The sequence below is a fragment of the Andrena cerasifolii genome, chromosome 11 (genome assembly GCF_050908995.1).
Source record: "Andrena cerasifolii isolate SP2316 chromosome 11, iyAndCera1_principal, whole genome shotgun sequence".
Taxonomy (NCBI): domain Eukaryota; kingdom Metazoa; phylum Arthropoda; class Insecta; order Hymenoptera; family Andrenidae; genus Andrena; species Andrena cerasifolii.
In genome coordinates, this window is record NC_135128.1 from 8,094,519 (window position 1) to 8,116,701 (window position 22,183).

The window sequence follows — 22,183 nt, forward strand, 5'->3', positions numbered from 1 at the left end:
TCGGACCAGATTTTTCCCCGTGGCTGCTCGATTTTTTCAAGAAACCGTCGCACAAGTCACCGGAGCATTTCGGGGGCGTAAAGCTCGAATCGGGGCGCACCTGCAGCTCGTGAAGCATTGGGAGTGGCGCTCGAGAGGACGGTGAAATCTTCGATCGCGTTTCGATGGTAAATGGTGTAATTACACGGGAATGTTTCACTTTGAGCTCTCGTAGTCGACCCGGTATCGCGGATCAATTAATCGCGCTGACTCGCTTCGAAAACGGCCGAAGGGGCAAAAAGGTATGAAACGTGGAACGTAACGTTACGCTTACACGGCGTAACGAGCGAATAATTGACCGTGAAAACGCGTTCGTTCGACTCGCTCGATTTCTTGCGCGTTTTTGCGAAGGAGGCAGCATTGAAAATTATTGCGTCAACTCTCGGTAGCTATCAGCGGGTGTTTTACACGCTTCATGGGGGGAATCCTATTCTTTGTGCGAAAAACATAGCAAAATTGGGGATTTTTTTTTTAGAAACTAGCGATTTGATTCATCTGAAAATTGGACCATATTTTCATGCATCTTCGAGGAAGCAATAGTGTTTTTTTTATTATTTTTTAATAACAAATATAGGAGTTATACATGATCGACCAACACGCCGCGCAAACATTTGTTGTCCGCTGGTGTGCATGATATTTATCTTCCTGGTAATCTAAAACAGAAAAATAAAATAGCGTTTCACTGTATACATGTGTAGTCATAATTTGATGAGCCAGAAAAAAAATATAAAAATTTGTTGAGGAGTGTAGAGAGTTTTCAAATTAAAAGGTCTGAAACTTTAACTTTTGCTATACAATTTTGCGCCAATTTTCTTATGCAATCAAAAAAGCATATAACTTATCGGTATCCTGGTTCATCAAAGTGTAAAGTAATGTTTGTTGGACATACAGGCCAAATTTGAAGCTAATCGATTCAGTGGTTACAGAAATATCGTGCACTCCAGCGGACAACGGCGCGCGTGATGGTCGATCATGCATAACTCCTATATTTATGGTTAAAAATTAATAAAAAAAAAACTACAACTTTTTCAAAGATGCTTCAGAACATGGTCCACATTTCAGATTATTCGAAGCGCTAGTTTCTTAAAAAAAAAATCTAAAATTTCGCTACGTTTTTAGTCCAAAGAGTAGGATTCCCCCCTTAAGTACATATAAGAATTGTGATGTGCGTGCTAAGTGTATGGTACCTACCTGCAGTTAACGAAACGTGTGTGAAATACACTTCTCCTTTGATGAAACCTTAATTTCGGAAGAGATAAACGTTCAATTATAAGCGCAGGTAGTTAATCCATATCTGCGAGTGTAATTCTGTAGATTATCTGTATGACCATAGAATTTTCATTCATCAAAAGACGTGTCCCCTTTCAATCTTAATTAGCAATCAATGCCTTCGACTTCTGCGGGAACCTCCGCGAATAACAATTACGTAACGATCATAGAATCTAGCCAGGGTCGTTCTTAAACCGTCCCTTTCAAGCGTTTCTCTTTACCAAGAGGAACGCCGAGCCCCTTTCTATCGAGACTTTTGATCGAGCAACTTGAACAGAGATTCGAGTAATTGCTCTTTGATCGGCAATGCTTGTCGCTACTGGCTTCAGTTAATGCTGAAAGGCGAGTATAATCCGCGCTTTTCAAATCCATCCGCGTGGCCGTTTGATCGTATACCTGGGGAGACGAGTGCAACGAAAAACGATCCCCTTTTCACTGCAGAGGATCAGGTTGGTGAATTACATTCCATGAACGTTCAATTAATTCATTCGCGGCGAGGGTGCTTCGGAAACACACCTACGAACTTCTCGCATACGTGAGAAAGTCGGCGATCCATCGAAAGTGCAGTCGAAGGATCATCGCAACTGATAAATTATGGGTTCCATGAATGAAGTTAAAGTTACCGAACAAGTGCCAAGCACACCATCTCGAAGCAAGTACAGAATAACTGATAATTGGGGGCGAGTGGGATAAACGATCAGGGTGTCACGAAAATGCATGAAGCGCCCTGGTGCGCATTAAGAAAGCCACGGGGAAGAAACGAGAGTGACACCTCGAAGAGTTTGAGATTCATGCGGATGACGCGCGTTCCTCGTGGATGGACCGCAGTCGCACAAGTATCGCGGAAAATCAACACGAACCATTCCTTTCTACTTCGCCACGAGATTACCGTCTCTTCGCTTCTCCTCAATGCTTTCGTTGTACAAAGAACCGAGCTACACTGCGAGTGACACGAAAACTGGCCTCGTAACTGTCCAACACTTGAGTACTCACGCTATGCTGTCCTATATGTTCGGTGTGCACCGCTGTCGATACGCTGTATTTACGGATGTGTGACAAACTCCACGAGCTCAGTTCGCGTACCTACCGTCTCCGCCGGCACGGGGAGTCTTTTCGATGGGAAGCTAAAAACTCGAGTCAAAAGACGATTTGACGCCCAGATTCAGCGGTTGCAGGTACGATGTCTCCACGGTGGAAAAGACTCCTCCTGCTTGGGCCACTTGTACCAGCAATTGTACAGTAACAGCAACGTTCTTCCTCCCTGTCTAGCTATCGCATCTAACTATACTCGAGCGAGGTACACTCGCGTACCTTCCGTGTCCTCGCAGATTACCCAAAGCCATAGACTCTATCACCCTCTCACCCTACGCTCGATACTGTTACGTGTTATTTGTTAAACCATCCGCTCTATCTCTCTATCTCTCTCTATGTCTCTCTTTTTCTCTCTATCTTATAGCCTACTATACCATATCTCTATTTGTACTTTTCCAACTGCAGTGTTGTGGTGATTGGTGACCTGTACTGTACTTGTGTTTACAGGCCCGCAGCGCCAGTACAAGTAGCTTTAGAAGCCTGAGCCAGGTACATACCAAGAATTGACATAATCCACATTCTAGCTGAGAGACTTAGTGATATATAAACATCTATATACTAGCTACTTTAGCTAGACATCATAGCTAGACACTTAGACCATAGAGAAGACACTAATTGCCCGTGCGTAGATCGCGCAGAGCAGGCGAGTGTCCCGTGTTCCGCATCCAGGAACTCGACGATCGATTGTTCTAGCGCGATACCACGATCAATGATCGCCACACCATTAGCGTTGAGAGAGCCAGACCGAGCGGCCGATAGATTGTCGATCGGTGTACCATAGTTGTGCGCTTTATTACCGGACAGTAGGCTCGTCTACGATTATTTGCCTCGTCTCGACCGAGGACACATGCCCAACAGTAGTTACGCGGGCGGCGTGCATGCATGCTGACGGTTCTTTCTCTTCTGAGCTCGCAGGAATGTTGAATGAGGCATGCTATCCGCAGACACGTCTATGGTAACCCCCGGCAGATTACACGAGCCCGTAGAACTTGCATGATATTCACCGCCTGTTTCACCTTAGGCCACACGGTGCATCAACCTTTCTTTACTTTCTCTCTTTCGCCTACTTCTTCTTCTTCTTCTTCTTCTTCTTCTTCTCGACACGCAGAGTAAGTACAGAGGGACAGGAACCGCCCGTTACGGTCGAATCGCCCGTGAAAACGGGCCGGAACTTGGAGGACGCGCGAGAAACTTCGCAGACCTCGCGTCGCCGACAGCAGGCGACGCGAGAGACGTTACTCGCGCGATCAATTGTTATTTGCGCGCACTTGTGGTCCATTAATCTCCAGAAATGGACTCCCGAAAGTTGCTCGAGTATCTGGATAATCGAGCGGCCCTCTTCGAATCGTTCTCGAAAGGCTCTCTAATCCAGCTCGTCGAGGAAAGAAATCCGGACTGGGAGAGACGTATCGCGTTAACTGGCTTCTTTCATTTCCTCGTTCCTCGGGGAACGAAGCCGGTCTCGGCCCGCAATTTATTCCCACCCCGACTTTCAGCCATCGTTTCCTTCGGCCGCAGCGGTTCCCCGCGGCTTTGCATATTAATTACGCGAGCCGCGGGCTATTTAGACGGGGAATCGTTTTATCGCGAAGTCGCTGGACTGCAATGCGAGCGACGGCCGCGCTTTTCCGCGGGAATCTGCTTTTCTGCGTTCTCAAAGGGAACAGGGGATTCGGGAGTTCGCAAGGTGTCCAAAGAGTGTAAGCAGTGTAACAAGGAAAGAAACTTTATTGTGAAACCATGTTGAAATGGCTTCATTGATCCCCTGACATCTTCCTTGACATCGAGGCTAATATTATGCAAGTCTCGTTACGAAGCTAATGGACGTTCCATGCACTCGATTCTGCGACTTATTTCGAGGAGTAGATTCGCCTCTGCCACGGTTGAACGGCGCACTTGGAGCTAGCCTGGATAATCGCGTGGCCGCAGGGGGAATTCGTTTTCGGGACGGAGGAGCCTTTTTCCGGAAACAAACGGGCTGAATGCGCCGTCCTCCGTCGTAGATTAAGAGAAGAAAGCCCGGGTGAATGGCATCTTAGGCCCTCGTACGAGGAGCACCCTTCTGACAAGTAGTCGCCGGATATAAAAGCGATAGGAGAGGCGGCGAGTGGCTTTGAATGTAGTGGGGAAGAGGTAGGTTCGGGTCGAGAACGACGATCGATAGCCGGGCTGCACCCTCGTCGCCCGGTGTTGTCGCGGCCGTTCCTTTAATTATTAATTGTATCCAGCCGTTTCTAGACCCTCTAAGTGCAGTGACACGTTTCAAGGCCACGATTCTCCATAAGTTTATTCAGTCGCCTGGGCTCCCTTCGAGGAGCTTTCAGTCTCTATTGGCCCTCGGGAGGTGCTCGCGTGCTCTTGACTCGGGCGGACCGCGATAATCGTATGGAAAACTGCGAGGAGCTTCGTCGCGGGTGCTCTTCGGGGTTAATGTTATGCTTTCCGTTGAATATGCAGGAATTCCCAATCGGTATTCAGGGATCCACGTTGCTCGGGCTTCTCTGATTTTCCCGGGGACTCGCCCGACGGGAACGGTCTTTCTCCGGGGGATATATTGGATATCCGTCATCCACGTCGACGCGTCAATCCCCAGATACGATTCAATAGGTTGTTATCCAGATCCACGCGTCCAACGATCGCTCACGCGCTAACAGTCTTCGTCTATCTACATTTTCCCCGGGTATATCGAACGTCGGAGCGCGAAGGTTTTTCGAGCTGCCGTCGCCGGGGCACGGGGACCTTTAGGTGGAGCGTGGAAAACGAAAAGCGTAACGACGTCCCTGGTATATGCACGGACAATCCAGGTCGCAATTATGGTAATTGCTTCTCAGGGCTATAACTCTCCTATTGTTTCCCCGTGTAACAAGACTTACCACACTCTTCGCAGCGAACCTCGTAGCGGGCAATTCCCCTGTACAGCGCGAGCAGAGTCGCAGTATCTGGATGGGCTCCTGCAGGAGCGCGCATACGTGATCCCAATACAGAGGCAATTGGATCAATCTAAACGATCCCCGGAGTGTTTCCCTCGGTGTCGTTCCACGTTCCTAAGAATCACGCTACGACAACGCTGGTCGCAGTAAATTAGGCGCGACTGGTACCATTTACATTCGAATTGCGCGCATCGTTCCAGTTACTCGTGCTGCCCCTATGCTCTCGCTCCGCTAGGCCCAGGAGAACGAAAGGTCATCAGAATTTTCGCGATTCTCGTACTCCCACGTGTACGATCAGGCAGGGGGAAACATCGTAACCTCGACAATACCCCCGAGCATTGTACGCGACTTTCGAACTAATCGAGTTCCCTCCAACGACCATCGATGCATTCTCCATCGTTCACGGTATCGCCGATACATTTTTACGGCCCGCCAATCCTCCCTCACCCTCGTTCACTTACGGGGGTATAGCTTTTCAAGGACGGCTTGCAGTCGGCCCCAATTATTGATCCTTCGGAAGCGGCTTCCGGGTCTCGCTCGCAAACACTCGGACAAAACTCGAGTGGGTGAAGCGGCCAGGTCCAGAGGCTGAAGAGGAACCGGGTGGAAAAGGGAAGGAAGGAAGGAAGGAGGCGGCAAGGGGCGAAAACTGAAAGGGTAGGGGACGCAAGAAGGGATGGGCGGAGAAGGATGTTTCTGGGCGTTCTCGCCGGTCCTCTGGCTCCCTCGCTCCTTCTATTCCCGGCGATCCTTACAGAGACAGTTCTGAAACAGGCTTTGAGGACTCGAGACCGATTGGCCGGAACTGCTCTTTCACGAATGAACCCATTGACGAGTGTCCCGGCGTCTCCGACGCTGCTCCCTCTAATAGAAAGTCGTTAAGCAGCACGGTAATCCCGCTCATTTCGCATGCAGCCTTTGGAAATATTAACGACGCGAGAGACCCTATTTCGCTTGGTTTAAGCGGCGAGCTAGGGACAATTTATGATCATCGTGAATTTCCTCCGGGCGAGGGGGTAGGAAGGCCGTACTCTCGGTCTCGATTCACAGTCCGCTGTGCTAGGAAACCTTGAAACGGTTAGAACCGCTGTGTAATTGAAATTGAAACTGGGAGCTGCGCGAATTTATAGGGGTATTCGAATTACGCAGGTGCGAACGACAGGTAGGGCGGGTCCCACCCTTCGGAACAGAAATTTCAGTGTGTATAGCCACCTCGTCGATGTTATCTAGTTACCAGCTAAGCGTTATCGTGGTCTATAAGCCCGATAACCCGCCCGATATATGCGCATCGCGAGGCCATAAAGCGCGAGGCTAGCCTCGGGGCTCGCGAGTCGATGCCCGAGTTGATCGAATAAGCGTCCTTCACGGAATTCGAACACGAGGCCCCTGCACGCTCAGCGATTTGCTCGAGATCCTTGATTAATATCCCATACAACTTTCCCAACAGCTTTCGAGGAGGCGGGCAAATTATTAGGCGTGATCGAAGCTTCGGAACCGAGACCCGCTTTCAGGGACCACTCGGCGGGGTTGCTCAGCTTCCGGTGGCGAGAAGAACCCTTTCCAATGTTCGCTGGCCGTTGTCGATTCGTCACAGATCGGGGGAGAGTAATGGTCGTCCACTGACTCCGGGGGTTCATAACTTACGAGGAAAGCCCGATCGACGCGCGGTCATTAATCACTGACATCCCCGAAATGGAAGCATGGCCGATGGAACAGTTAAAGATAACGTTTAATCGAGTACTTAATTAGTGATGACGGTGCATGAAGTGGAAACAAATATACAGGTAAAATGAGGTGCAGCGAAATTATAATACTTCGATCCCGTCTGCAACGTTGTCCAGGCTCGGCTGAAACTTCCCCCTTGCGGGAGTCTACTTTGCAAGCCACTGTTGGCCAACAATTAACCCCAGGATCGTAGATAGGAAATGCAAGCGTTCGCCTGACGCTAGGTCGCGGAGCTTAATCGCCAGTCATCATTTCCATGAATTCTGAAAGATAAAGATCCAAGTAGTCAGTGCTCGGTTCCTCCCCGAATAATGAACGAAGCCTTAGTTGCTCATTGGCCATTTTTCACGCGCACTTTATCCACCCCCGCGCGTCATCGAATGGAGCACAGCGATCCTAAAGATTATCGCGAAATAGCCCCCTTTCATTTCGCCGCACGATGAGTGCTCCTGCTGGAAAGCAAGTAGGTCGCATCCTTGCCCCTTTGTGCGGCCTCCGAGCATTTTTTTTTTGAAAAGGAGCTTTGAAAGACCGGTATTAAGACGTTCGGGGTTTAATCAAGCCCTCGTACGAGGTACCGTAACGAGCTCCATAGATGCGAGACTGACGAAAAAGTTCGCCCGGGCCGATACCGTAACTTTCTGTTCACGTTGCTCTGGGAGATTCGCTGCCAAAAGTTGCTCGCGTAATTAAGCCACGCGAACGATGATAGAAGCGGATGGAGGTACTGTACGAGGGTCCTCGAACACGGGCTACTTGTGTAGGTTCGGGAGAAATCGCGGAAGGTTGTAGCACAGTTCGAACTGGTTAGAAAAGAAGGGTTGAAGGGGCCTGAAGAGGCGCGGTGGACGTTTCCATGGGTGAAGATAATCATTCTATTAAGAGAACGGGTTGCTCACCGTCAAAGTCAACAGTGCCTGAGCCGTCGGTATCAATTTCAGCGATCATGCCATCCATTTGATCGGGGGTTATCTGATCGTCCAGGGCGGCGAGGATTTCACGCAAGGAACTGGTGGGAATATACCCGTTGCCCTCCTTGTCGTACAGCCTGAAAGCCTCTTTCAGCTCCTTCTGCAGGGCCTCGTCGTCCTCCTCGTGGAAGTGCGAGGCCACCCGATAGAACGCCTCGAAGTCCAATTTGCCGCTGCCTGGAAGCCAGAGCATGATTAAAAACCACTTCTCAGCCACCTCGAGGAAGACACTCTCCCGCGGTAAACAAGCTCCTGCTCAGCCTCTTTCGCGCTTCTTGTCGATAGAAAAACACCCGAGACAATGCACTTGGTAGACTTCCAAGCCCCGCTCGCGCAAGGTTGCGAATAAATTTGATATTTATAACGGGCGATAGAATATTGTCGTTCCATCGATGGACAGAGGGAGTCCTTGGGGTAGAGCGTTAAGTTTGGATTCTACGCAGTCGGCGGGTTAACCTGGTTTCTAGGCAGCCGGTGCGCCGAGCTGGATTCTACGGAATCAGTATGTCACGGTGGATTCTACGGAATACCAAGTACCTTGTGCGATAGACAGAAGGGGTAGTATCTACGCGGTAATGGGCGCTGATAAAGCACGAGTATGGGACGCGCGGTTGGCCCTACACGAGCATTGCCTCCGTTCCGGGGCAATTCAGGGGGCTTACGCTAATTCCGAGTGTCCGGCTGGGTGTCACCTATCGACGTCACGGTTAAGTGGTCGTAGTCGGTGCGTAGTCAGGCAAGTTGGCTAGAGCGGTTCGATCGAGTTCGCGGGTTCTTGGGCAACGTTTCTGTGACGTGTCGTGACGGAAACTACGGACTGCGGTAATTTCCACCCACACGAAGCAGGGTTAACGTGTTCGTGCGACCACTTTGCTTATAAACATTCGGCTTTTCTATCAAAGTTGATAGCGAAGTGGCCTATGAAACATTCGTGGCTCCAGTTACGCTGCTACTTAAGGTTTCTGCATGTAGGATACATCGTTTTACAAATTTAGTGACAGTGATATTAAATACTACAGTCAAAGAGAGGTAGAGGAGAACGATGCTAGTTGATACGTTATTATTTTTCTACTTTTTTCATTATCATTCGAATTAATTGCTTAATAACAAATATGCCAAAATATATTTTGGTCTTTCCTCTTTAATATGCAGTAAGCGAAAACTTGAGAAAATACATACAAAATGAATGAAAAAATGTTATTTGGACGAAGGCAAAATGTATCAATTCCCCCACTGTGTGGCTAAGTAGTTGATACGTTATTCTGTTTTCTTATTTTTTTCATTTTTTATTTGAATTAATTAATTAATATCAAATTTGCCAAAATATACTTTGGGCCTTCCTTTTTAATATATAGTAAGCGAAAACTTGAGAAAATACGTACAAAATGAACGAAAAAATGTTATTTGGACAATCAATTTGGATGTATCAAAACTATTTACTTTTGTTTCTATATGAACGAAAACAGTTAAAAGATAACTCAGAGATAATTTGTCTCTATCAACCTGCTCCGGTCTCCCCTACATATTGTGTAAAGGCGAGGTGAGGCTTCGGTGTTAGTGAGCCTGACCTGAATATGCAGAGTAAATAGAGTAATGAAAGTAGTAGGCGTTGTTGCAATAAGAAGTACAGTAATAGATTGCTAAACTTGCGGAGTTTCTTGTGAAAGGAAAGTTCCTTCGCAGGAAAACGAATTTTAAAAAAGACACTGTTTCCTTCAGACAACCCTAGGAAGTCGCGTAAATGAGAAATCTTCGTTCTTCTTGCGATTTGGCTTAGGCTCGGGCCTCTGCTCGACTAACCCGACGCTTTCAAATTAACGCGTGAGCCTTTTTAATCTTCTTACCAGATATCCCCGCGTAGGTGAGAGTCTCTTTGACCATGGCGACGTGTGACGCTCGATTCGTTCCGACGGAGGCTCGAAGTCGATACAGAAGATGGCGAAATGGGAAAAAGTAGGCAGGAGGCGAGAAGGAGGAGACTTCGCCTCGACCCAATTCTTTTTCACTGGCGAAAAGGAGCCCAAGCGACAGAGCGCGGCGAAGGATATCCTCGCGGAAATTTTGAAAGGGGCCATTCTTCCTTTTGAAACCGTTGCCGAAGGTAATCTCGGCGCAGGTATCAGCGAGATCCCTCGCAGATCTATCGATACAGGGGCTTGATCGATGCTCGAGCTAGCTCGGTACCGCGAATCACCGTCGCGACGTACTCCGTTCGATTTCTATTGTCTCGCTTCGTCGTGTTTAAAATATCGCCGCCGAAATCCCTCGAATACGTCACCGGGGAAATAAACGGCGACGGTTAGCGTAGCCGGGGGGTATTAAAATTGATCAGAAGAAGTTGAGCGCCGCGGGCGGGGAACGGGAGACGCCTTTCAGCTGGAAAAAGTTTAGGAAAGTTTTCGCGGCTCGCGTCCCTCGGCTTTCGTTGCTGTTATACACGTGCATTCCCGCGTCTCAGCCATTATATCATGAATTATTTGGCCCCGTTCGGTCGAACGAAGCCATCGATCGGCGCGTGGCAGCCAGCGCCTGCTCCAAAAATTGCTATAACAGTGACGGGAAATGCAACGGAGACTGGAGAAGCTATTGCCTGGGCGGACAGTTAGCAAAGATACAATACCGTTGTCGTCCTCTTGCTTCAGAAGAACGTCGAGCTCGAGGTCGTCGAAAGTGTGCCCCAGGGTGTTCAGGATCGTCCTTACTTTTTCCTTCTCGATGCTGCCCGACTTGGTGTTGTCGAACATCGAGAACGCCCTCTTGAACACTGTAAAATCCAACGAATCTCTGTTTCGATACTGTACGCTCCAAGGATCGAAGGCTGATCCCTTCTTAACCATGGACTTTCATTTCCCCGTCCTATCTCGTTCTTATGTTACATTGAAAGGCTGCGGTAAGCATCTGGGAATGTTCTGTCAGGATACACACTGTACCGCCTATTATTCCCTTTCAAGTAGAGACTCTGAATAAGAAGGCGGACGGAACAATCCCCAGGGGCCTAATATGAAACCAGACACCAGAATCAGGATAATCCCACGCCGGCCTTAGAATTCTAGAGCGGAGCTAGCACGGAACGCATCGTCGCGTCGGCATTTATGTATTTACCCGCGGTGCCTGCGCGTATTAATATAACGCGGCCGAGTCAATCAGCGGTTTATTTTGCGTTAGCAAGCTGGATTGCGCAACACCTAGCCGCGTAGAATCGCCGCGAGTTCCCCCGCGTCGTGGGAGCCAGCAACCTCTTCCAAAAGTAACGACTCATCATTCGCCCACGATACATATCGATTCGAGCTCTCGCGGCGACGCGATTTGGCAGAGCCGCGACGATCGAGCCTGCTCCACGTTTTCTATGACGTATCTGGACTGTCCCTTCGAGGTGGTCACCGTGACGGATCGCGTCTGGCAAATACACGATGACCTAAATCTTAAGCACCCCGCGACCTTCCCTCGCGAATAAACCATACTTGTTGACGCGACTGTGATCCAGTTGAAATACGGGCACCGCATGGCGGCGCACAGTCTATTTGCACGCGCTTGGAATCCCGTTCTGGCTCGCTTTCTCCGATCAAGCGTCAGGCAGGGCTATCGCGCGGTGTACTTACTCTTAACTTGCTCTTCATCCTGAAACAAAGAAACGAACACGTCAGTGGGGTCCCTTTGAGAGTCCCGCCTTACGCGTTGCGCGTCGGAAACGAGGCGAGGGATGCGACACTTTTGGTTGACTCGCGTTCACTGGGGATACTATAGTAACCGAGTCTCTATGGAGATGCCTCGCGTTTTAATTCCCCGTCTGTCAATTATTTTCGATATGCAAGGATCGGGGGATCGCTGGAGTCGCGCCAAAATAGGTGTTCCGCGGTATCGACGCGAAATAGCTTCAATTAGACGGATTTCCGCGCGACAGCATACAGCGGACTCGTTCGACACCGGATCACAAGGGAACTGACCATTTTCTGGCTCGATGATAACAGCGAACACGGTGCTACGGCTCTTGGCTCCCTTGCACTAATCGCTTATCCGCGCTGGATATCTTTTATAAGCTCAGCTAGAACGCATGGAAGGGGAGGAGAGGAATCTTGCTCTCTCGTCCTCCCTTCCTCTCATCCTTTCCTGCGAACTGTCGAAATTCGCGGCTTCCCGCGCGGCGCGGCGACGCCAGTCTTCTGGCTGCTATAATGCTACGGTTCTCTGTGTAAACGGTTAACCGACGGGCGCGAAAACAGAGACTGTGCGAAGGCCACGTGTCAATCTAGCGGCTCTAGAATCATCGTCCCATTTTAGTCACTGAGAGCCTCGAAAAGCCCTCGTCGAGCTCTCCGTGCCGCCGTGGGCACGCTCCTCGCCATCGGCTTCGCAATTTCGCCAGAAAGGTGACTGACTCGAAGCTGCGCCTCCATTCTACTGCTTCTAGAATCGTCGCCAGTCTTCTCTTTGAAGATCTCATTGAATTCCCCTAAATCGTTGAATGCTGCAAGATCGACGCGACTAGTTGGCATTTTAGACGTGTACCGTCTCGGTGTTTTCCCTGCCCCTTGCAATTTATGCGGTGCAATTGAAAATTCGGGGAATGCAACGCGTTGCGCAAGGAATATTACTTAGAATCGCCGTTATGTGACTGTTTTCTACCGTGGGCGCGGTGCCGGTGCCAAAAACTTTGAGGGAAAAGCAATAAAGTTTTCGTACACCGCGAGCGTGGTCATAGGAGGCGGCCGGGAACCCGGAGGGCGGAAAGAAGTGGGGACGGTGCTATTTCAAAACATTCCAGACTATGATACTACCGCTTTCCATTCAGCCGCCACATCGCTGGCCGCGATATATCGCCGATTCTTTTTATTGCTCCTACCGAGAAATTTAATATCCGCGTGTGCTCGTGGATTCGTGCAGTTACCGTCGCGAGAGATTCCGTCCGCTTAACCGGCGCAGGCCGCTGGTGCAGAATTCGGGAGCCGTGTCGAGAAACGGAGGCGCTTAATCTGAGCTGCACGATGGATCGGTGCTAGGGAAAATAATTAAAACGTCGCGAAAATTCCCGTTTACCCAGCGAACTTTGGAGGCCGTGGTTGCATAACGGTGTAACCTGACGCAACGTAGCGTGGCGAAGCGTTATTGTTACCCCGCGACCCTGGAAAACCAGAGCAAATCGCGTTTCTTGCCGCGTTTTTCCGCCATCCACGCGCCAGTGATATATAGTGCTTTTCGTAAGAACGCGGTAGACGGCGAACGCTATAATTATCTCGTCAGTTCCACCCACGCGGCCTGCGGCCACCTCTCCGGCGAATTATTATTTGAATAAACCGGCGATATTTTTGGAACGTCCAATACCGATTGTGCACCTCACGAGTCGCTCTATATTTAAATCGGAATCTACCTTGCGGAGTAGGTAATTGGGCGGACGGTCGACGAACTTTTCCCATCCACACTCCTGAAATTCCTGTTCGAGATCTGTTGGCCTGGCTAATGCGAGCTCTCTGCTCGTGCCTCCGACGATCATCGCGTAGGCTGACGCAGGAAATGTTGGAAATTCAGGTGCACGGGTGTGGGAATCGATTTGGGAGTCAAGTCCAGCGTGGAACTTGGGAATCGTAGATACTGGAGCAGGTGAGAAAGCATCGGAAACCCCTAAACTTCCAAAATTCCCGGGGAACCGTTTGGCCATTTTTTTCTCCTGCCTCCGTCAGTTATCAACGCTGCTCCTGTTAGCCTTGATGGCGGATTTCAGGATGACCGGCAGTTCGTATCAACTAACTCAATTTATTCCCTCTCGATGGGCATCCGCGCCATCGGGATCTGACTCGATTCCAGAGATTCGAATCTGCGCGTTCGCTGACTTCCTCTTGTCTGGCTATCCCGCGATAACGATGATATTCGATTTACGTATTCAGTCCACGTCGATCGCGTTCCATCTCCCTGCTACGACCTTCGAGATTTTTAATCGGAACTCGAGGCAGGAATGAAACAAAGCAAAGAGAACTGAAACTTCGCAGATGTTATAAAATGCAATGTACTCAGAAAAATTCAGTGGTAACTCTCCCTGGTCGTTGGCCGTTACGTAAATCGCTGGTTCTAATTGTGAACGTTTTCTGTAACACGCGAAAGAGAAGCTAGCAAGCGCAGAGCTTCGTACAGAATTTTCAACGAGGGAGAAGAAGGCGAACGTGTCTCTTGGACGATTGATTTCCGTTGCGGAGGGGTGCGGGGAAAAAGTGAAACAATGGCGGCTGGCAATGACTAAAATCTGAGAAATTACCTGGCGCATCAATCCACGGGGCGTGTCATTAGCGGAGGTCTGTGAACAATGGCGCGCGATGCACGCCGACCTCAAAATGTTGACTCAGCGCTCGCTCGTAATTAAGGGTATTGTTCGTCCGGCGACCTTAGATCTTTATCTGGCCAAGAAAAAAACGGATTTTTGTTCCGGAGGTGGGAAAAGCTGGCGCTGTGCTCATCCCGAAACGCTTCATTTTTGCCCACCGGTCGTTTTTCATTAGCGGCCTGTGCATTTTTCCCTCGCTGCAGCCGCTCCGAGTGGAATTATTGGAAAAGCTCGATTAAAGCTTTCCGCGACAGGGGGACAGACTCGCCCCGATGAAATGACTAATTGTGGAACGCGGACAGACGAGTGGAGCGATTACGAATCAGGATCCTGGCTATTCGAAGGACAAGCGACGCCGGTCCCTCTTTGTCGAACGCGCAAGCTGCATCGAGTGTCGCTAGGGGTTGGAGTTGGAGGGCGAAAAAAAAGTTTATAGCTGGGTGCATTAGAATTCGAGCGATCGGGGGAGCTGCATAACTTTGAATGCAGGCTGATGGAAAAAGTAGATAGGCGGGGGTTGGGATATCAGAGATAACTTTGCGAGCGGGGCTGAAGAGATCCGCAATCGGCGATGGCCCAGTTTTCGTTTCGGGACACAACGGCGGGATGCGATCGGTAAACAACGGTGTTTTTGCAATTCCGGATGCTCGATTTATCTGAATACCCTTTGTGCTCGTAAATCCACCTCTGCCCAAAATGGGCGCAATCATTAACGATCATCTCCATAGCGCACCCCCCCCCCCTTGAATTCTGAATCCTTCAAATTTGAATTAATTTCAAGTGTTCCCTCGAACACTTCGCCGTCGTTTTGCGCTCGTTGCAGTCCAGCGGGGAGTAGATCGAAGACCGTTCCATGCGCCCCAACAATTGGTAGCAGAGGGGAAGAAAAAAATCGTCAAAAAAGGGGAAAGAGGAGTCTCTCACGAATCTAGCAGTCGTTATCGCCACTTTCTTCAACTCGAGATAGCATTCGGTCGTTGCTGCTCGCCTCGTTGATCCCTGGGATCCCATGAATGCGCTCGCACGGGGAACGGAGCGTCGATCCGTTCCTGCGAGCGTACCTTCGAGGAGTTATCGATTGCAATTGAATCTAACGATGGCCTTTTATTTTTACAACGACAGGCTCGCAACAAGCCAGCGGATGGGGTCGGCCACGTGAACCAGAAGGGGTCTGCGGGTCAGAAGGCGCCATTAGCAGCGGGGCAGAAGGTAGCGCCTGGCGGGAAAGTCGCAGCGAAACCTGCTCAGAAACCTTCCGCTCAGAAGGGACAGGTGAAGGTCACGCCAAAGGCAGCGTCCGTCAAGACTGGCAAGAACAAGAAGAAGGGCCAGAGGCAGCAGTATGACCTTATTGTCACCATTAACCTGGTGAGTATGACGTGAGTAAGAGTTTAACGTGGATCGAGCGCAGTAGAAGCGGATCGTTGTAATCAGACACGATGTAAACGATAATAACTTTATTATCCATTTCGTACGCTGTTTTATACATGACAATAGTGGGTAGAATATTATTTCCCATATAAAGTAAGAGTAGAGTGGCACAGACTAGAGGATAGCAAGATAAGTTTCAGTAGAAACAGAAGGTCGTGGTCAGACGCTAGGGAAATCGTGGTCCCGTCTTTTACACTGTGTTCTGTAGCTAGCGGAGCTAGGTAATGTAGTCTTCCACTATGAAACGAAGAGGAATTGAGGAAAATACAACTGGCGGTAACGGCGTAACAGAGAATTGAAGAATATGAGAACAGTCCCAGTAGAAAGAAACACCGATGGTCAGACAATCGAGAATTCCTTTTCCCCGCTTTCTCACACAGCTCTGCATCCTCCAGATATGAATAAATCAGTGTTTCTCGTTAAAAGTAGTACAATAATGAATGGAAGTTGCGAAGGAAACTTGAATATTTATAATATTGAGCCACTGTTGCCAAGACTTCCATCTACAATTGTTACTCAATTATCCCGTACACAGCACCGACGCTAATACCGTTCGTAACTGTCCACAGACACTGGGGGCAAGTAAATTTCCTAGTTTTCCCGGTCGCTGTTTGCTCTGTACCCTGTCTAATACCGACCTAGCCGAGCGCAGTAGAAGCAGACAGTCATGGTCGGACGCCTAGGCTTTCTCCTCCATCAGATGGTAGCACGTGTCCGAAAACGAGAACGATCTTCACACGCAGCTTTATCGCGCGATCATATTTCTGCTGCAAATCAATGTTCACCCCGGGCGAGTTCAATCGGAAAAGATACTGAGGCCATTTAACCTGAGCGTGCGTCGAATGCGAAGGTTAATTCACTGACGCAAATGCCCGCGATTCAATCGAACGCGAAACGAGTCCCCCATTATCTAGATTGCTTCTATGTATCAGTCTGAAGCGCTGTAAAGTCGATATCCGCATGAATGTCGAACATCCGTAAAAATAAGCTGCTCCTGCGCGACTCTGCATTCCAAGAAGTCCACGGTCGGAGCAACGCGCGACAAAGGGGGTCATGATGCCCGTAGTTTTTCGTCGCACCCGCTCCAGAAATAGTCCCAGACGGTCTCGGTATCTTCTACGGGCCAATCGAACATCGCTTCAAGGAAAACAAACACTCCTCGTTAGCTACCGATCGATCAGATCGCTCTTAGCCCACAACAAGGAACGATTGTTCCAGTTCCGCATCGGTATTCTTCTCGAGCGGTATACAACGCCGTTGGAGGTTCAAGAAACTTGATTCTGGCCGGCGGATAGACGATCGCAAAATGCAGCAACGTCGGCGTGCCGCGAATATTTGCGTTGGTGGTCATAATCGCAGTCGATGTCCGCCTAAATCACGCGTGACGCGGTTGATTCACAGAACGCGAGCGTTGGCGGCCCGCATTCTGAAGAGATTTTCCAAGGCGACACCTACTCGAGACTTCTGGCCAGGTGGGCCAAAGCGAGGCGGCGGGTCTCTCACATTTTCGAGGCACGAAACTTCCCCCTACTGCAGGCCATTTGGCAGGACCACCGGCGCGAGCGGGTTGCCATCAAAGAGACCGAAATGGGTGTAGGATGGAGGACGGCGGGAGAAGTAAATAAAGAGGAGATCGCCAGCCAATCGTCGGGGACCACTGACAAGTTAAAAACAGCCGAAGGTTGTCCAAAGGCGCGTGCCCGCTTTTATCTTCGCCCGAATAATACACGCGGCGGTACGACGCGGGCGCGTAGCTTTTTATCACCGCTCCAGGCGGGGGGTCCTGCGGCTTTCCTCCGCCGATTAATCGTCTGCGAAGATGATTCGCCGCGAGTGCATCCTGTATAACGGTTGACTCGAGCGCTGATCTTGCGCGCGAGCGAGAGGGGGAGAGTCGGAATGAAGCTGAGCGGTCCACCGCCGCAAACAAGCGGTGACGTTGCCGCCCGCTAGTCCATAAATATTATTTGTGTTCGGTCCTGTTGTCGCGGCGGTTCGATTGACGCGCGGCGGGGCAGTCGCGCGAGCGCCAGTCGAAGAAAGTTCGAGTGAACGCGACGAGCCCCTGGAAGTAGCTAGTGACGGTGCCCTGGGAGGCAGATGTGGATATAAAAAGTGCCTTATAAGGAGCCAGATTGTCGTTAATCGGTGGGAAGAGTCGACATGGACACGGAGAAGAAGTACACTTCGGCGTACGGAAGGCTGAGGAGGCTCACGAGCACCATCGACGGTCAAATTCGACAGATAAGCGTGAGTTGAAAGCGTTTCGGGGAGAAGGATTAAGGAAGCTTAAAAGAATCGTGTTAAGTGACGAACAATCGACGGTTCTTTTACCCTCGAGTAGACTGACGATAAGTTCCAAGGTTATTTGCGGTTCAGTACGAAGCGACGCGTTGAAACCCATAAAGTTCACTGCTATTTCCTTCCTCGTCAATATTCATTCCCTCTCCGCGAATGCGACGGCTGCAGTTCCAAGGGTTCACGGTGAATGTACAGGGTGGACCATATAATCTGATCATTTTCGTCCTCTGCTTACTGGTACGACATTCTTTAAAGGCTCGCAATGCGATACGACTCCCGTGTTAAACGCTGAAGGTAATCAGATTATTCGAGGCACGCTAGGCTGTAAATAATCAAGGCGATCAGGTTCAAGGGTCCACCCTGTATAAACGCGCCGTAGGCACGTATAATCGCAAAGCCCCCGGCTGACTTTTCGCAAGTTTATGCGAGCTCCGCTGAGAAGCGCAGGAAAAGGACGTGACCCAGTTGAATATCAACTCTCTCTACTTTCGAGGAGCTCCGAAGCATCGAACCAGGAGCTTCCGACCGAGACAGATCCGACGGACTCGTGTCCCTTTCCCACAGCGCTTACGATTACATCTCAGACTATCCGTGGACCGTAATCCGTGAAAGTTAGCCCGAAACTGACACGCCTAAACGCTCCTGGAATACGGAATAGGCGAGCTGGCCGTGCCGGGCCCTGCGGCGATTCGTAATTAATGCGAAATCGTATTCGCCCGTTGCTCAGAAGAGAAACGAGGAATTGGCGTTGGATTCTCAGCACTCGGGACGTCTATCTGTCCCTGTCGCGAGAAATATTGCAGTATATTTCGAGTATAATCGTTTATTTCGGTAGGAATTGCAACAGCGTCGATGCGGTCGCGCCCATAGATCACTCGATACCTGAGTCACGACCAAACTTAACCAACCCGCCCGACTTATGGTGAGCTTCATTAGCCGGCCGCTTTTAGGAGGCTGTTTCTACGAAGCTCGCGTTAACGACAGCCCGGGATCGCTTGCGTCGAGCAGATTGCGAGACGGTTATGTTTACCACGTGTCAATCCCGTCTGAGAATTTCCGCACTCAACCGTCCGTGATTCCTCAGCATCCTTGGACCACTCCTCCCGTAACTCGATCACGTTGCATCGTCTTGCATCGCGACATTGCAACCGCCTCATTATTAATAATCACGATCTGACCTCTCCTATACAGCACTCTCGCCGAAGTAATGTATGAGTGGGCCTAACAGGCAGATGGCCAAAGCTTGAGTGAATGGCGACTCGCTATAGTCGCGGCGGAATCAATTGGCCGCGTATTTTCGTCGCGGATCTCGCCGACTTTCATCTCCCCCATTTCGCCCCCGCAATTTTCCTCGTCACCTCTGACACCTAGCGTACTTGAACCTGAAGCTTTTAGCCAACACATTCGCGCGACGATGTAACGCGTAACGGCTGATAGCGGTTCGGCGGAATCGCTGATAAGTCAATGTTCCTGTAATCGCGTTAACGGCGTATGTTCCCTAATCCCGGGTCTATTAATGCTGATTTAACAATGCCTAGCAGAGGCGCGTGTTGGAAGCGGATAAGCCGACCATTATGGCAGCTCCAACGATTCCTCAGTTAGAACATGGCCGACGATTGTGCGAATTCTGCGTACCCGTGCTCGCGTCCGGCTGATTAAGTGCGCGCCGAAAGGCGCCGGGCCGAGTCGTATTAATTAACTTACCACCGACGCGGACAGCGTTCGTCGAATTCCACCGCGAGCCGGATCCTCTGCTCTATCTCGCTCGGATCGAGCCCGGTGCCGCGTAACCCGAGGAAAAATTAATCACTCGACGAATGGTAATTACCAGCGAGAAAATTACCCACCGTCAATTTGATCGAATTAACGAGATTTCGGGTCGGAATTGGCACCGTTCCGCGAACAGGTCGGCAGGGTGCGTTGGCGGGAAGCGACGGTGCATATTAAGTTTTGACGAGATACCACTGTGACGCAATTGACGCGCCATAACGATTTAATTAAATCACGCGGCGTTTCGACGATCTACTAATTCAACTCATCACGTATACTTTCCTCTTTTTTTCAGTCTGAATATGGGCTCACGGAGGATCAAGTGGCCGGTAAGTTGAACTTAACGATGTTTCCCATCAACGCGACGCGCTCGTGCGCTCTTAGCGTTTTCCCAGCAGCAATTAAGCGCGCCGCGTCCGGCGCAGCGGGGCCACACTTTTGTGACGTTCTGCGAGACGCGTGCGATGGATTCGGTCGTGTCCGCGAGGTGCTATGTGTGTCGCTCCGCATTTGCAGGCTCCGCAGGAATAAAGGAACACTGGAGAAACACGTCTTTCTTTCGTGCTATCGTGTTCCAGCGGCGAGAATTCGTGGACGTTAACGAGTAGGGCGTCAAACGGGGCTTTTTCACGTTTCGACCAATGAGCTAACGCTCACCGTCACGTTGGCCCGGCCACAGTGCTCGACAGTGCATTTGCGCACGTCGTTCCGCAAATTAGAGCCGACAGGAGCTGTTCACGATTTCCACCGCAATGCCGCATACTCGAAAACGTTTCTAATTGCACCGAGCATCGCGCGTCCAAGCCATTTCCCTCTACCCCGGCTTCCTTTCCGTCGGTCTTTCCCTGGTTGGCGCTTTGATCAATCGACCCTCGATCCTCGACCCTGTTCTCTCGCGAGTCGCAGGATTAGAACGGCCAATATCCGCGCGGCGGCTGCGGGAAGGTCGTTCAATTTGCCGGAGTCGCTTTACGTAAGGGCGTTTCTCCGCTGGATCCGCTGGAACGTGTTGCATAAAACATCCGTGCCGCGGCTCATGTGACCGCGAGCATTGGCCTTGCGACGTGGTGCTTTTGAAACGTGCAAGTTTTCGCGGATGGCACGCGACCAGAGATCGCCGATTGCGCCCGCCAACCGAGGGGAACCGCTGAAAGAGAAATTGCCCGCTCGTTTATGCACATTAATGCACATCGGCCGGCTGTTTACGCGATGATAAACGCGAGGTGAATGCGGGCCGATCGATGCGGCAAACTAACCGTCTGAAACGATAGCGATCGAACGCTTGACCGTCTAAAAACTCGCGGGTTTCCCGGGTCCTCAACAGTTGCGCAGGGTGTCTCGCTGTTTCTTAGGATGTAACTTCGGGGAAAGAAGCTCAAACGTAGGTTCCATTGGATCTCGCTACGCTTGGGATCAGTTGTACCGCCTGCTGTTTTATTTACCTACAGTACCCAACCAGAGAATGATCGAATTCGTTGAGGAAAAACGCTTCCTTGGGGTCCCGTGAACTTTTCGAGATCCATTGGTCACGCGCGAGTTTTTCCCAACGAGCACGACGTTCGTCGGACGTTTAGACAATTTATACCATCGCATCCCTCGCGATTTTGTCGCGGCTGGCTACTTGCCCGGCGCTCGCACGATCTCGACCAGCTTCCCGCGAGTAGAAACGCGTGGCCGAGCATGCACACACGCGCGCGGTAGCCTCCCGTGATTAATAGACATCTAAATCCGCGAATTCCCAACAATGCGACGCCCAGAGGGGGCAAGGCAGAGGCGCTCTGTTGTATATCGTTCCACTGCCAAACTTCCATCGTAGTTTTTCCCCCATCGTTGATATTTACAGCTCTGGAATTGCCCACCGATTCCCACCCCCGCGCGATTCCACTTGGAGGCGCAGAGTTTCGCTAATAACGGAGACGAACCCCTTGCTCTCGTGTCTCGAGAGACGTTTCAATTTGAAATGAGCCTAATGGGAACGCGGTCGACTCGTTTCAATCGATTTGAATTTATCGGGACGCGATGCTCGTGCCGCGCCGACGGTACTCGCGATGGAGCGTATCGAGATGCGGAGGTCGCAACCCTCGCCGATTAATGAATCAAGAATGGGACACAGCAGACGGGATTTATCGTTTCAGAATTCAAGGAGGCGTTCATGCTCTTCGACAAGGACGAAGACGGAACCATCACGATGGCAGAGCTCGGCGTGGTCATGCGATCATTGGGACAGAGGCCGTCGGGTAAGTGGTATCTTAAATCATTCGGGAAACGGGGATACACGCGGATATACGCGGATATCGGCCGCGTGTCGACCGCGTGTAGCCAGGTAGGCACGATCTGGCTGAAAG

The 22,183-nt window shown here is 50.4% G+C and overlaps 2 protein-coding genes across 8 annotated transcripts in view; one reads left to right on the top strand and one right to left on the bottom strand.

Moving 5' to 3' along the window:
* Positions 1-22,183, top strand: part of LOC143374863 (neo-calmodulin) — a 73,526-nt gene that overhangs the window by 42,758 nt on the left and 8,585 nt on the right. For 3 of the 6 annotated variants that reach the window (XM_076823412.1, XM_076823413.1, XM_076823410.1), the window contains 3 exons: positions 15,459-15,704; positions 20,134-20,167; positions 21,974-22,075. In XM_076823412.1, the coding sequence (XP_076679527.1) occupies positions 15,459-15,704; positions 20,134-20,167; positions 21,974-22,075 (382 nt within the window). Of the gene's footprint in view, positions 1-2,847; positions 2,890-15,458; positions 15,705-17,442; positions 18,018-20,133; positions 20,168-21,973; positions 22,076-22,183 lie in introns of those variants that run through there. The other 3 variants (XM_076823409.1, XM_076823408.1, XM_076823414.1) reach the window with 2 other exon arrangements.
* Tpnciib (troponin C type IIb) lies at positions 7,039-12,127 on the bottom strand. 2 transcript variants are annotated; one of them, XM_076823418.1, is made up of 5 exons: positions 11,971-12,127; positions 11,626-11,644; positions 10,647-10,790; positions 7,955-8,203; positions 7,039-7,318 (listed from the first exon to the last, which is right to left on the bottom strand). In XM_076823418.1, the coding sequence occupies exons 1-5, from the start codon at positions 11,971-11,973 to the stop codon at positions 7,290-7,292; spliced, it is 444 nt and encodes a 147-aa protein (XP_076679533.1). In that variant the 5' UTR covers positions 11,974-12,127; the 3' UTR covers positions 7,039-7,289. The 2 variants fall into 2 exon arrangements, with proteins under 2 accessions (XP_076679533.1, XP_076679532.1); XM_076823417.1 differs by lacking the exons at positions 11,626-11,644; positions 11,971-12,127 and adding an exon at positions 11,488-11,545.

What these genes read in the sequence shown, in the direction of transcription:
- Tpnciib (XM_076823417.1), bottom strand. Translation starts at nt 11,530, where the DNA reads ATGCGGTGCCCGTATTTCAACTGGATCACAGTCGCGTCAACAA. An exon ending in GATCACAGTCGCGTCAACAA is followed by an intron (nt 10,791 to 11,487) that starts GTATGGTTTATT and finishes TGGATTTTACAG; the next exon opens with TGTTCAAGAGGGCGTTCTCG. An exon ending in GAAGCAAGAGGACGACAACG is followed by an intron (nt 8,204 to 10,646) that starts GTATTGTATCTT and finishes TCTGGCTTCCAG; the next exon opens with GCAGCGGCAAATTGGACTTC.